This window comes from Sus scrofa, chromosome 14 (assembly GCF_000003025.6).
Source record: "Sus scrofa isolate TJ Tabasco breed Duroc chromosome 14, Sscrofa11.1, whole genome shotgun sequence".
Taxonomy (NCBI): domain Eukaryota; kingdom Metazoa; phylum Chordata; class Mammalia; order Artiodactyla; family Suidae; genus Sus; species Sus scrofa.
Genome location: NC_010456.5, coordinates 23,114,364 through 23,129,989, shown reverse-complemented (window position 1 = coordinate 23,129,989; position 15,626 = coordinate 23,114,364). Strand labels below are relative to the sequence as shown.

Sequence of the window (15,626 nt, the reverse complement as noted above, 5' to 3'; positions counted from 1 at the left end):
TGCGCCAGCCCCTGTTGCTTAAGCTGAGGTGCTTCAGTGTGAGCCTCCAGCACAGCTCGGTACCCCAACTGGTTTTCTTCCAATGCACACGGCATGCTCTGCCTCAGGGCCTTTGCACTTGCAGGGGTCTGGAGCTCTTCCCCAGATTTCTGCCTGTCACAGCCCCTCCTTCTTTCAGTCTTCACCTAAAAGTCACGCCCTTTTCCTCCCCCACACATACCTTATCCCTCCAACTTTATTTGCCCCCTAACATATATCTGTATTCAGTCATCTGTGCAGTTTGCTTACTGTGATTGGCAGAATCACCCCCCCCAAAAAGGTGTTCACATCCCAGCCCCCTAGACCCAGAGAATCTCAGTTTATATTGCAGAGAGAACAGAAATTGCTCACCAGCTGACTCTGAGCTGGATTATCCTGGTGGGCCAGTTTAACAGCCCTTAAAAGTGGAAGAGAGGGAGTTCCTGTTGTGGCTCAGTGGTTAACGAATCCGACTAGGAACCATGATGATATGGGTTTGATCCCTGGCCTCACTCAGTGGGTTAAGGATCCGACGTTGCTGTGAGCTGTGGTGCAGGTCACAGACGTGGCTCGGATCTGGCGTTGCTGTGGCTCTGGCATAGGCCGGCAGCTACAGCTCTGATTAGACCCCTGGCTTGGGAACCTCCACAGGTGTGGCCCTAGAAAAGACCAAAAAAAAAAAAAAAAAAAAAAAAAGCAGAAGAGGGAAGTGGAGAGGAGAGTGGGGGTGATGTGACTTTGGGAGGATGGCACAGAGAGGCCAATTTGGAGATGGCAGGAGGGCTGAACACCCAGAAAGGGCAAGAAAACGGATTCTCCTGGAGCTTCTACAGGGCACCTTCTCTGAGGATACCTGAGAGACTTGTATCAGACTCCTGACCTGCAAGAGGCCAGAAAGAAGACCTTCATCACACACCTCTATGCTCGTGCTGTATTCTTGGACTGAGGTGTCTGAGAGAACCAGTATTTCTATGAATTCCATTATCTTCCTGTGAACAGCATGACCACATTGCACCCGCCCGTTAAGAGCATTAACTTGTTATATATAAACATCTAAAATATACTACAGGAGTTCCTGTTGTGGCGCAGTGGAAACAATCCAACTAGGAACCATGAGGTTGCAGGTTTGATCCCTGGTCTTGCTCAGTGGGTTAAGGATCCAGCGTTGCCGTGAGCTGTGGTGTAGGTTGCAGATGCAGCTTGGATCCCAAGTTGCTGTGGCTGTGGTGTAGGCCAGCAGTTGTAGCTCCGATTAGACCCCTAGCCTGGGAACCTCTATATGCCCTGGGTGCGGCCTTAAAAAGAAAAAAGACAAAAAATAAATAAATAAACAAATAAAATATACTACAATCTTGGTAAACTTGCATTGATATTTCTTCCTTTTTTCTTCTTTCTTTCTTTTTTTTTGCCAAGCCTCCAGCACATGGAAATTCCCTAGCCAGAGATCACATCGAAACTATGCCACAGTAGTGACAACGCCAGATCCTTAACCCATCTAGCCACCAGGGAACTCCTCACTCCTCTTCCATTTTTTACATATATGAACAAGCCTGAGCCCCTCCCCATCTCCAACCAGGAGTCCCCCAGCCCACAGCAAGTCAGTCCACACACAATTAGGGTGGTCAGGACCTCCTCCCATCATCCGAGCCACTGACATCTGTTCGCCCTGGTACCAGCCCCATGTCTGGCTCTGGGCACAGCTGCCCCTCCAGCTTTGCAGCCAAAGCTTCACTTCTAACCAGGGTGAGCGAGCTGAGGGAGGAAGAGAGGCTGCTCTGGGCTCGCAGAGGTAACCGGAGTCGGGAGCAAGGACCCACGGCAGGCCTGGCACCTAGCAGATCTCATTATTTCTCTGGCACACTGCCACAGCTTGAGACAGCATTTTAAAGAACAATTGTACTTGGGCTCATTTACTTAAAAATCAAATGCCAGGGGAGTTCCCGTTGTGGCTCAGCAGTAACAAACCTGACTAGTATCCATGAGAACATGGGTTCAATCCCTAGACTGGCTCAGTGGGTTAAGGACCCCATGTTGCTGCAGCTGTGGTGTAGACTGGCAGCTGTAGTTCTGATTCGACCCCTAGGGTGGGAACTTCCATATGCCACAAGTGAAGCCCTAAAAAGAAGGGGAAAAAAAAAACAGCTGTGAGTCCCTTGTGACCTTGTGGCCTCTGGTGTTGTCGCTGCAGTGGCTCAGGTCACTGCTATGGCATGGGTTTGATCCCTGGCCCAGGAACTTCCACATGCAGTGGGTGTGTCCAAAAAATAAAAAGTAAAAAACCCAAACCAGCTGGACAGAAGCACAGATTTCCACAGTTGCAGATGAGTCCAAGCATTCCTGGCATGCAGAACACCGAAAGTATCACCCCCTCCCTGAGCACACAGCCCCACGTCCTCCCTAGGGACCTGCCCGCACCACCACCCTCCCCCACTCCTGCACAGAAGACTTCTCCTCCATCTCTCTTCACTCGTGCCCTCTGCCCACTCCCCTGACCCCATACCCCTCCCCATGCCCTCACAGCTCATTCCCATCTCAGGTCAATCATCAGAGCCCCCTGACCACCCTCTGAAGCAGTATCCCCACGGACACAGGCACTTGTCCTTTCATGGTCTGGAGGTCAGATGTCTGAACTCAGGGTGTCAAGGCTGCTCCCTCCAGAGGCCCTAGGGGAGGGTCCTTCCTGCCCCTTCCAGTCTCCTGAACTGCTGGTAGCCCTGCTGCTCCCTGGTTTGTAAATGCATTGCCCCCCAACTCTGACTTTCCCCTTCTGGGTCTGTCTCTCCTTGTCCTATAAGGATACCACTGTCCTTAAAAGTCATTGGGGGAGTTCCCATTGTGGCTCAGTGGTAATGAACCCGACTAGGATCCATGAGGGTGTGGGTTTGAGCCCTGGCCTCGATCAGGGGATTAAGGATCTGATGTAGTGAGCAGTGGTGTGGGCCGGCAGCTACAGCTCCGATTCAACCCCTAGCGGGGGAAATTTGATGTGCCCCAGGTGCAGCCCTCAAACGACAAAAAAAAAAAAAAAAAGTCATTAGATTTAGGGCCCACCTCACTCAAGTGCAACCTCATCTGCAAAGACCCCCACCTCCAAGCAGGGTCACATGCTGAGGTTCCAGGAAGACATGAATTAGTGGGGAAGCTATTCAAGCCACACTCCTCCTAAACCAGGGCCTCTTCTCCCCATCTGCTGTCTCACTCTACCTTTTCATGGCCTTTCTCCCTGTCTGGAGTCACCTTGTTCACATGACTCATTGGTCACCTGCCTCCCTCCCCTGCACATCAGCCCTAAGAGGCAGGGATCTGCGCCTCCTTCGTTCCTGTATCCTGACTCAGCATCAGGAGCACATGAGGAGTGAATAGCACAGGGACAAAGGAAAAGCATCAGCTTTCGGAGGACTTTCCAAGGACCTACCTCTTCATGAACTGGCCTCGCCTCTCCCTCCTTCAATGCCTGGCTGCCCTTCCTTCAAAGGTACCCATGTTTTTGGGGAACAGAACGGAGGTGTTGACCAAGCTGTTCCAAGACCTGGATCCCATCTGGTTTTGTCCTCGGTGGGACATCGGATATGGAAATGTACAGAGACTTATTTTTTATTGAGTTTCCAGCCAAAGAAGGATAAACTGTCCTTTCAGAGAATAATGCCAAACCTTTGAAATATGCAGATTGCTGAGCTGAATTGTAAATGCAATCACTTAGCCCCAGCACACTCCCAAGACGGGGATCACCACCTGCATGAATTATTCCTAGAAGTGCGGGGCCCACTGAATTTGCAGACACAAGCCTCTGGGTGCAGCAGCCCTGGTGAGGTCTGCTTCCTGCAAGGGAATTATGCGAGGGGTGTTTATCTCAGGGTGAAGCACCCTTGTGCCCCCAGATGCAAAGGTCCAGGCCTGCACAGTGCTAACCTCTGTGTCCAAAGTGGCCTCAGCTGTTCTGATTCACTGGTGGTCGGATGGGGTCAGAGCCAGACCAGCAGGCAGAAGAGCACAGGCAAAGAGGGGGAAAAAAGCAAAACCAACACGCTTTTAATCTTCTCAGGGTGAGTGAAATGTAATTGCAGGCGGCTCCAACGGAGGAGAACGGAAAAGGCGATTTGTGTCAAACACCCCAGTGGAGAGGCTGGGGCTCTGTTTGGGAGCACCAACTATTTTTTCACTTTCTATAGTAAATCAACAACAGTTGGGGAGGTGTGAGACAGCTGGGGGGCAGGGGTGGGGAGAAGGCCAGCCAATGAATGACGGAGGTGGATGGGGAGGGTGGAGGCCAGCCAATGAATGACCCAGGGTTGGGCAGGGGCGCGGTGGGGGGGAACTGCCAACCAATGAAATGCTGCCATTTTGAAGCAAGACCTGCCAGGACCTGTGATTAAATTTCGAACAAACTGCGGCTATTTTTTCTGGCCCCGGTGACTTGGACTGTTGGGATCAGCAATGTAGGATGTTTTAACTCATACAGCAGATTCGAGGAGGATGGAGATTGATGAACTTGAGCTGGAAAGGCCCCAGAACCAGCGGGGAGCTACTTCTGGAATAAAACTTCCAAGGACTAGGGAGAGCTTTCTAATGAAACGCACATGCCCTGCAAGTGGAATATCTTAGACGTAGTCAAAATGGAACGGTTTATGCGTAGAAGAGGCTTGGAAGTCCCTCATGAGGAACTGGAACCTTATAGGCACACAGGGCTCTGGGGGGCTGGATGGGTTGGGACAGGCACCCTACAGAGGCAAAGATGCCCAGAACTTTTGGTGCTCTCAGATTCCCTCCTCCATGAGGCTCTTCTGCAAGCTGCACCCATCAATCCCACTCATTCTTTTGTCACTCAGACAGCATTGATGGGGCATCCTGCCTTTTCCCCAGGTGTGAGAGGGTGTTTGCTGTGCTCACCATGGCTTGTGCTCTGATGTGACATTTGAACCCAGAGAGATCAAAGAGGGTGGAGCATCTTGAGGTGCCTCCCAAAATTCAGCTTCTCAGCTGTGATACCTGCTTGCCCCTAAAGCAAGCACCAAGGGGACGATGGCTACACTGTCCCCTCTGTAGGCCCAGGGTCCAAGGCAAACGTGGGGTGGCCTTCTGATGTTCGCTCTCCACACTTCCCCTTCCCTGATCCCGTGGCCTCCCCATCCCAGATCAAATAGGCTTCTATCATTAAAATTCAAGCAAAACAACAATAAAAAGAGAGTTCCCATTGTGGCTCAGCTGTAACGAACCCAACTAGTATCCAAGAGGATGAGGGTTCGATCCCTGACCTTGTTCAGTGGGTCAGGCTGTGTTGCCGTGGCTCTGATGCAGGCTGGCAGCTGCAGCTCCAGTGTGACCGCTACCCTGGGAATTTCCACATGCATGGTTGCGGTCCTAAAAAGCAATAAATAAATAAATAAAACCTCAAAGAGTTCCCACTGTGGCACAATGGGGTTGGCAGCATCTTGGGAACACTGTGACATAGGTTCGATCTCGGGCCTGGCATGGTGGGTTAAGGATCAGGCATTGCTACAGCTGTGGCTTAGATCACAACTGCAGCTGGGATCTGATCCTTGCCCCAGGAGCTCCAAATGCTATGGGGCAGGCAAAAACAAAAACGAAAAATGAGATGCTTAGACTACAGGGAGGATTTCAACTTCCTGATCCGAAATCTAGGACCCCACTCTGGCAGATGCAGCCTCAGGTACACGCGCTGCTTAGCAACCAGACAGCCCACCTCCCCATCCCCCACTCCCACTCCCCCACTCCCAGTACTGCCCTCTCAGGCCAAGGCTCTTCTGCAGACCTGGGCTTCCCAAAGTGTGGGGTCAGGACCCTGGCAGGACCACCACTCTGCACAGGCTGGTTGGCAGAAAAAGGACACAATGTTGAATGACATTGACTCCCACCATGAGACTTATTCCCTTGTAAAGTCCATCTCAATCTCTGGATTTCTTCAAGGAGAAAGTCTTGATTTCATGCTAATATATCCCCCTTTCCATTGAGAGTCTCCCCTTTAACAAAGAGAGTGCAGGCCTCTGGCTCTGAGCCTCTGGTGATAGCTGTGTCACAGTGGAATTAAATAGCATGATTTAGGGTTTTTTTGGGGGGGTTGCTTTTTTTTTTTTATAGCTGCACCCATGGCATATGGAAGTTCTGAGGCTAGGGGTCAAATCAGAGCTATAGCTGCTGGCCTACACCACAGCCACAGCAGCTCAGGATCCAAGCCTGGTCTGTGACCTACATCACAGCTCACAGCAATGCCGGATCCTTAACTCACTGAGCGAGGCGAGGGATTGAACCTGCATCCTCATGGATACTAGTCTGATATGTTTCTGCTGTGCCATGATGGGAACTCCCAAAATAAATAGCATGATTTTGCATGATTTTGCTTTCATTGCATTCATTCGCATAGTCACCTCCTGCTTATGGGTACCCTGGTGATTTGCAATTATCTTTCAAAAGAAATTCATTCTAAACAAAAACAATCAATTGTTTAGAGAAAGAGCCACTTGCTGGCTCACCCAACAAATACCTGCAGAGTACTAACTACATTCCAGGTACCACCCTAGACCCCTGGCATTGGAGCAGTGACTACAACAGACAAAAAGTCCCACCCTCAGAGGAACAATAGGACAGGTATTGTGCACAAATGTGGTTAAAACAGTACCAGTCCGATATGAATTTCTTTAGTTTGAGAGAGAGCAGAGTCATCAAATACCTTTTCCCCACGAAGGGGGAAGTAGCTTTGGCAGAGCCTGCAGGAGGCGGCCAGACCCCCAGATGTCTAAGACCATCATCTAATAGACCTCAAATGGACTTTCTGTTATCTTAACTTAAACTTTTTCTTGGCTGCATCTGTGGCATATGGAAGTCCCTGGTCCAGAAAGTGAATTAGAGCCACAGCCATAACCATAGCCACCAAAGTGACAATGCAGGATCCTTAACCAGTAGAGCAACCAGGGAACTCCCTTAACTTAAACCTTTCTTTTTTTTTCAGTCTCACCTATGGCATATGGAAGTTCCCAGGCTAGGGGTTGAATCGGAGCTATAGCTGCAGGCCTATGCCATGGCCACAGCAACTCAAGATCCAAGCCACGTCTTCGACCTACACCACAGCTCGCAGCAACGCCAGATCCTTAACCCACTGAGTGAGGCCAGGGATGGAACCCACATCCTCATGGATAGTAGTTGGGCTCATAACCCACTGAACCACAACTGGAACTCCCCCTTAACTTAAACTTTTGCTAAATGCAGAAATGTACGTCATTCTGAAGCAAGCATGCTTTTAGCATGCCACCAGTAACTAACTTTCTTTCTTTTCTTTTTTTTTTTTTTTTTTTGCTTTTTAGGGCTATACCTGCAGCATATGGAAGTTCCCAGGTAAGGGATCAAATCGTAGCTGTAGCTGCAGCCTACACCACAGCCACAGCAATGAAGCATCTGAGCCACAACTGCAACCTACACCACAGTTCATGGCAATGCCGGATCCTTAACTCACAGCCAGGGATAGAACCCACATCCTCATGGATAATAGTCTGGTTCATTGTTGCTGAGCCACGATGGGAACTCCCACCAGTAACTTTCTAAACAACCTCAGGTAAATCCTGCTCTGGCCCTCATCTTTTCCATCTATACAATGGGCCCATGGCTTTGACCTCTGACTCTAAGGGAGGCTCAAGTTAGAATGATGGCACATGAATGAATGAATTTTAGAAATTACCTTCCTCAAAAGCAACCAACCCACCCAAACTGAAACCTCCCCATCCCATCCTTAGCTTCCAATTTGGCCTCCATTCCTAAAGGGTCCTAAGAAAGCAGAAAGACTTGAACATGCAATCAGCTGAATGGGACTTTCTTTCCCTTCTTCTCATTAAGCTTAGAGGTTCGCCAAAGCCACCTTCATAAGACTTCCTATGCCAATCACAGGCACAGAACCAGGGATGCTGTACTTGCTGTGTAACTTAAGATATTCCGAAGGTTGGTTTTTTTTATACACATTTTTTTCTTGCCTTGAGCACTGAATTTAGAAGCAAACTCTCATGCACATATAGGACGTAACCACATCACATTTCCTTAAAGGGTATTTTCCCCCAGGTCCTGTGAATTTGAATCTACACATACCATTTAGTTAAGCCTTGACCGAGGGCAACAAGACATCCCAAGTAAAGGTGACTGGACCAGCTAATGAAAGGGTAGGGGGAGAACAGGGGAGAATGTCCTGCTTCTGGACCCTGCTCGCTGGGGAAAACCCTTCCTTCTCATCAGCTCGAAGACAGGAGAGGTGTATCTAGGAAGCAGCCGAGACAAAGGAAATATAGGTAATAAATCATTTGTGCTTGGGTTTCTCTCTCTCCTTTCTAAACTCAGCTGAGGAGTTCCTGTTGTGGCTCAGTGGTAACAAAGCCGACTGGTATCCATGAAGATGCAGGTTCGAGTCCTGGCCTTGCTCACTGGGTTAAGAATCCAGCATTGCAGTGAGCTGCAGTGTAGGTCACAGACAGGGCTCAGATCTGACATTGCTGTGGCTGTGGTGTAGGCTGGCAGCTGGAGCTCTGATTTGACCCCTAGCCTGGAGACTTCCATATGCTGCAGGTGCAGCCCTAAGAAAACAAAACGAAACAAAAAAAACTCAGCTGAATTCATATCCAGTAGACACTTCCAAGAATTCATTTCAGTTCTTGGATCTAAATCACAACAGGCAATAGTGCAAAGGGCGCTTAAAGGCTTCCCTCCTCTGGGAAGCATCCTCCTTTCTGTTCCTCAACATCTTTAACACAGGAATCCATGCCAGTTTGAAGGGGTGAGCACTGTTTTCCAATAGCTTCTTGGTTGTTGCTGCTGTCTTTATTTTTGCTTTGGAAGTTTTCAGGCCAGGGATGAAACCTGAGCCACAGCAGTGACAATGCCAGATCCTTAACCCTCTGCACCACCAGGGAACTCCTCCAATGGCTTCTTATGAACTAAGGTCAAGCCCCCTTCTGTACTATTCTCTCTTTAAGGACCAACCTGGGATAGGAGTTAGATTGGGGCACACTTGTCATTGCCAGGGACAAATACTGAATGACCCCTGGGTAAGACACAGACCAAGCACATGGCCTAAGAGAGGGATGCAAGACAGACTCATCGATGAGAGTACTGGGTGGTGGGGTAGACACAGAGAGAGAGAGGAGGGTGGAAGAATAGCTGGAGGAAGGGATGGGTAGAAAAAGGAGAAGGAGAGAGGGAAATTGAGGAGGTGGAAGAGATTTGGTGAAGGGAGGAAGGAGAAAGGATTTTTAAAAAAAGAAAGGAGAAAACAGCTGGAAGAGAAGTAGGAACAAAGAAGAGAGGGAGAGGGAGGAGGGAGAAGGCAGGAGAAGGGAGAGGGGAGAGGCTGGGGTGGGGCTGACATTCCTCTGTCTCCAGACACTTCATCCTCCATCTCCCATCAGGAAACTAGGTTGAAGGTCCTGGCTTTTTCTGCCTCCGAGAATCCTGGCTCCCTCTCCCCTTGAAGGGTGGCAGGGAGAGAACGGCTCATGGTGCTGAGCTGGCCATCATGATGTTACACAACCGGACGTGCTGCCAATGTTTTTATATAATCCTCCAGTTCTCCCCATAAAACAGACCATAACACCCTGGCAAATACACTTCAATAAAGCTGTGTGCTATTACAGGGCACACTGCCTTCCGGGAGATGAATCACCGCCGGAATGGTCAAGTGGCAGTTGAACTAAACTTTTCTCCCCTCGTGGCTTCAGCTGAATAGGACAGATCAGAAAAGCCATGAAACCCACCTAAAGTACCTTCTGGGGGAAAACCAGGAGTTCAGGGATGGCGAGAAGGTGCTTGGGAAGTCAGAGGATGCTCTGCTCTCCTGGAGCAGGGTGGGCAAGGCTGCAGACAACTCCTGCATCCTGGGTGTCATCAAGCCTCAGGTTCAGAGCTGCTGCTCAGAGGCCGGCTGGGCTTCCATAAGGAAACCCCCAGGCGCCCCCCACATAGGGCCAGGCAGAAAAGCCCCTCCTGTGCCAGCCAGCTTCCAGATACCTCCTGCCAGAGCCTGTTACTGACGCTTCCTGGGGAGCGTTGCTGAGGCTGCCAATGCGGAACCCAGAATAGCACAGGACAGAAGGGAAAAGCCCACTAATGAGGTAAACACAAACTTTCCTCCTTCCTCCTTGTACCTCAGCACAGAGTGAGCTGAGAGAGCAGCAGTTGCTTTATTCTGCTCCTCTGCATCCTAAAGTGGAAAATCGCTCCTTTCCACCCCCACCCCCACCAGCTGCGCGTTGGCCCTGACCCCCCTTGACTCCGACGCTGACTCTAGGGGTGATCCACACCTGCTGGGGATGAAACAAGGAGTCCACCAAGGAGCTGGGCTTCCCGTAGAAGCTTCCAAGGACTCCAGGCTCCCAGGCACCACCACCCAAGGTTCATCTAAGTAATTAATACCTGCCAAGCCCCTGCTGGGCCCTTGCCTCTATTTGTCCCCAAGTCACAGGTTCACAATCTCATGCCTGGTCCACAACACTTTACAGAGGAGCCTTGAACAGCCCCAGGATCCTTGGGCATCCCCAGGACGGGAGGCTGAACAGGCCCAGTGGTTGAAGGCGCCTTTCTCATTTAAAGAACATTTGAAGAACACTTCTCATGGGCAGCACACCATCCCACTCTCTCCACTTCTTCGCAGAGGGAGGGGGCTGGGTCCAGGCTAAGCCCTGATGCCCCCACAGCCCCTGGGGCAGCACAGCAGGCCCCCTCCCTCTTGGACCTGGTGCTGCCTGCTCTCAACACAACCTCTAGAAGTTCTCTCATGTCCCCCTGGGGAACAAGATGCAGTCCCCTCATGTGACTGGTGGATGTCCAGCGTCTGCTGGACGAGTGAATGAGTAAGTGCTCATCCAGGCCAGCGCCCTCCAGCCACAGGGAGCCCTCATCCCTACATGCCTCCTACCCGATTCCCTCCCAGGAGTCCGATCCCAGCCCTGATTGGCCATCAGGCCCCTGGGGTCCGCTGAGGTTCCAGTGGCTGGGACACAGTACAGCGTCCCAAGCAAGGGGACAATTCCCTCCCTGCCACCCCCTCGACCCAGCCCCTTTGTCCCGAGGGGGTCGCTGGCTCAGCTCACCATTCAGCTGGTTGTAGACTACCTCCTCCAGGTGGTCGAGGCGCTGCAGGATGGCTTCGCGCTCCGCCAGCGCGCCCACCTTGGCGTGCCGGCTGCGCACCCGGCGGTCGGCGCTGCGCACGATCTGCACTAGCCCCTCTGAGCGGTCCTGCAGGCGGCAGTACACGGAGAAGAGAATGATGCCCACGAACACCAGGATGTTGACCGTCAGCAAAGTTTTGATCTTCCTGGCCACCGCCATGAACGCGGTTGGAAGATGGGGGCTGCCTCACCCGCGGGGCATCCCCGTGGGCCCGGCGGCCACAGGAGCCTCCGCTTGGCCCGCTGCTTCGGGGACCATGAGCCAGCCCAGCTAGCCGCGGGCTGGGGGCTGCTGGCCGGGGGTGCTAAGGGTGGGGGAGCTGCGGGCGCGGGGTCTGTGGGCGAGGGGCCTGCGGGCTGGGGGCTACAGGCAGGGGCTGCAGGCGGGTGCTGCGGGCCAGCTGCGCGCTCGGCCGCCTGCGCCCGGGAGCTGTCCCTTCAGCACCACCCGCGCCCGCTCAGCGTGCCCCTCCGCCTCCCGGGTTCCCCACGCTCAGGGGCTGCCCGGGGCCACTGGCGCAGGGGGCACCCAGCATCCTCCGCAGAGGGGCGCGGCCCCGTCTCGGGGGCGGCGGGGCGGGCCTGGGCGCCGGGAGAAGCAAGGGATGCGCGGGCCGGCGGGCGCTCGACTGGCGTGCGAATCCTGCCCGCCCCGCAGCCACGGCGCCGGTGCGGAGTGACGCGGCCGCCCAGCTCATCAGCATGCACGCGGGGCCCCGAGCCTGCCCCCGCAGGCCCGCCCCTCCGGGACCGCCCCCTCCGGGACCACCTCCACCTCACCCCACCCCTCTGGGCGCTTGGTCCCGCGTGCGCTCCCCGGCTGGGCGGGGCCTCTCGCTCTAGGGACCCAGACCAAGGGCATCCCGGCGGACGCGGCGGGGGCGGAGCGCGCGAACAGTCTCTCTCCACACCCCCTCCCCAGACTCGGACACACCCCAAACTTGACTAACCGAAGCGTGGGCTTGGGGAGTGCCAGGTCAAGGCTGTGTAGTCTGCGTGGATAGGCGGGGGTGGGGCGTGTTTGTGAGGAGAGGAGGAAGCAGTAGGGTCAAAGCCACCTTGGTGGTCTGTCTCCCTCTTCCCTAGGTCAAAGTGAATCAACTCCCGGCCTCCCTTCCCTTCCCCCATCTGGGGCTGAGGGCTGGGAAGGGCTGAGTTCAGGGGTTGGCGGACAGGGCTTTAGAATCAATGCTACCACGCCCTCGGAGGGAAAAGTCACAGACCCCTGGGCGCCAGGTGCTCCAGACCTCAGGGGAGACCTGGCTGACCTCGCCTCCACCCCCATCTCTAATCTAGCCCCAAACCCTCATTTTATAGATGAGACAGCCGGGGTCCAAAAGGGGAAGACCTACCCCAGTGTTGGAACCTGAGCTCGCAGAAGGCAGAGGGTTCCACTTCACCCTGTATCCCCAGTGCCTGACAGTTGTGCTCAGTAAATCTTTGTTGAATGAATAAATGCGGGAACATTAAGAGCTGGATTTGTGCTGCTCCCTCACTCTACAGAGATGAAGAAGATAACACCCTCAGGCTTCAGGGAGCTTTGGCGTGTGTGTGCATGTGTACACTTATGTAAGTCTATACGCATGTGTGTCTCTGCGTGTGCCTTTGTGTATCCATATGTGTGCATGTCCACGAGTGCATGCATGTGTGTGTCCATGTAGGCATTTGTGTGCATGTGTGTGTGTGTGTGTGTGTGTGTGTGTATGCACACAGTATGACTGTATAGGGGGACTTTGGGGTCTTCTGGCTCTTAGTCCAGCACTTTTTGCATATACATTTCTTGACCTCAGGCATACCAGTTTATCCAGATTGGAGGTTTTATGCCCCTTAGTAGTTTCTCTTGGGCGCTGAAGAACCCATTTCTCCTCTCCCTCCTCAAAACTTTCTTTCTTTCTTTCTTTTTTCTTTCTTTTTTTGTCTTTTCTGGGGCAGCACCTGTGGCATATGGAGGTTCCCAGGCTAGGGGTCCAATCAGAGCTGTAGCCGGCCTACTCCAGAGCCACAGAAACACCAGATCCAAGCCACGTCTTCAACCTACACCACAGCTCACGGCAATGCCAGATCCTTAACCCACTGAGCAAGGCCAGGGATCGAACTCAAAACCTCCTGGTTCCTAATCAGTTTTGTTAACCACTGAGCCACAACAGGCACTCCAAAACTTTCTTTATCAGAACATTTGTCTTAAATCCAGAGGACCACCACAGGAAGGACCCAAACATTGGGACTTGATGCCAGCTGTCTACAGAGTGCTCTGCCATATAAAATACTTGTTCTGAGAGGAAGCTGGGATTCAGCTTTTAATCATCATTCGGGAAGAGCCTTGCAATGCACCAAGTTTGATAAGCACTAGTCTGTCTTTGACAAATAGCCGTTCCTGTGTCTCTCCTTAAGAAATACTGAGTTTTCCTGTTTACCAAATGCCAAGCTGTAAGAGGCTTCACAGTTTTACAAGGATAGCGTTTGGAATAATAATACAAACAGCTAACATTTATACAGTGGTAAGATTTTGCCAGGCCATGTTCTAGGTCCTTTATGGCCATTAACTGATTAAGACAAACAGCAACTGCATTACGGTACAAGCTGGCATTATCTAATTTAATCTGTGAGGAAACTGAGGCAGCAAGTGGGTGAATGCCTTGCTCAAGGTCACATCAAGGGCAAAGCATGGATCCGGGATTCAAGCCCAGACAATTTGGCTCCAGAATCAAATTTATTAGCCACTGTTGCTCAAGGGGAAAAAAATCAAGCACTTTTCATTATATGTTTATTGAACGTGATGTTAAAGCAGTTTTGTAAGAGAAAATGTTATTTTGTTCATGAAAATACATTGTGCTGAATTCTAAAGTTTAATAGGAAATGATACATCCTAACATGGCATCAGTATTTGGCTACATTTCATTTGGAATCCAAGCATATTTACTGAGGAAAATGGGGGGGGGTACTTTGCAGAGAGGGAAATGCATCTAATAGTCTAGAAAACTGGTATTCCTTTGATTTTTTTTTCCCATCTTTTTAGGGCCACACCCACCACATATGGAAGTTCCCAGGCTAGGGGTCCAATCAGAGCTGCAGCTGCCAGCCTACACCACAGCCACAGCAATGCGGGTCTGAGCCTAGTCTGCAACCTATGCCACAGCTCATGGCAATGCCAGACCTTAACCCACTGAGCGAGGCCAAGGATTGGACCCACGTTCTCATGGATAATAGTCTCAGTTGTTACCACTGAACCACAATAGGAACTCATGTGATTTTTTTTTTAGAAAATATACTGCTCTGTTTGGGAAAAGCATCTTAGGAACTTGTTTGGAAACCAGCAATTTCAGAATTCATGAACCATTTCTACCTATCCTGGACTTGAGCTGCAACAGCCCCCAGCTAACCAGACTTGTTTCACACTGGTCCCCACAATCTTGAATTGGTTCTTTCCAATCCTGTTAATGTTGGTCCTGAAGTCTGTGTTTTGTAAATGGACAAGACTGTTTGGTGTGTCTTGTCTGAGGTCAGCAACCAAGGACCCAAATCCTGAGCTTTTTTATTTTTATTTTTATTTTTTTGTCTTTTTGCCATTTCTAGGGCCGCTCCCAAGGCATACGGAGGTTCCCAGGCTAGGGGTCTAATCAGAGCTGTAGCTGCCGGCCACAGCCACAGCCATAGCAACTCGGACTCCTACACCACAGCTCACGGCAACGCCAGATCCTTAACCCCCTGAGCAAGGCCAGGGATTGAACCCGCAACTTCATGGTTCCTAGTCAGATTCATTAACCACTGAGCCACAACAGGTCCTGAGCTTTTAGCCTAATAGGGTTTGTCCCCATACTTTTGTATACAGGTCGTTACACTATCCCTTAAATTTTGTTAGTTTGTTAGGCTGTTTCACATTATAACCTTAAAGCTCTAGAATTTAACATTGTCAGTGAATTTAATAAAAATAGTATTGATTAAAAAATTGTATTTACCCCCCCCAAAAGAAAGAAATATACTGAATGTTCAACTGCGAGGTTTTTTTTTGTTGTTGTTGTTGTTTTTTCCTTTTTCTTTTTAGGGCCGCAGCAGCAGCATATGGAGGTTCCCAGGCTAGGGGTCTAATCGGAGATATAGCCGCCGGCCTACGCTGCAGCCACAGCCACAGAGAATCCAAGCTGCATCTGCAACATACACCACAGCTCACAGCAATGCTGGAAACTTAACCCACGGATCGAGGTCAGGGATCGAACCTGCAACCTCATGGTTCCTAGTCAGATTCGTTACTGCTGCGCCACAGCGGGAACTCCTCAACTGCGAGTTTTAAGATGTGCTGCAATAATGTGAAAGTGAGGCAGGGCAGTGGAGGGAGAAGCACCCACCTCCTCCCACCACCGTCTTCCCTCTGACAAAGCTCTGGTCTCCCAGGGCCTCCATCAGACAGCAGCCTGAGGTCCAGAGTGCTGATTTGCTGACCTGGGAGAACCT

At 51.4% G+C, this 15,626-nt stretch overlaps 1 protein-coding gene across 2 annotated transcripts in view; it reads right to left on the bottom strand.

Moving 5' to 3' along the window:
* The window catches only part of GALNT9 (polypeptide N-acetylgalactosaminyltransferase 9), a 110,383-nt gene extending 98,541 nt beyond the window's left edge, over nt 1–11,842 (bottom strand). The window contains exon 1 of one of the 2 annotated variants that reach the window (XM_021072816.1): nt 11,097–11,842. In XM_021072816.1, the coding sequence (XP_020928475.1) occupies nt 11,097–11,337 (241 nt within the window). In that variant the 5' untranslated portion in view covers nt 11,338–11,842. The remainder of the gene's footprint in view (nt 1–11,096) is intronic. The other variant, XM_021072817.1, reaches the window with a different exon arrangement.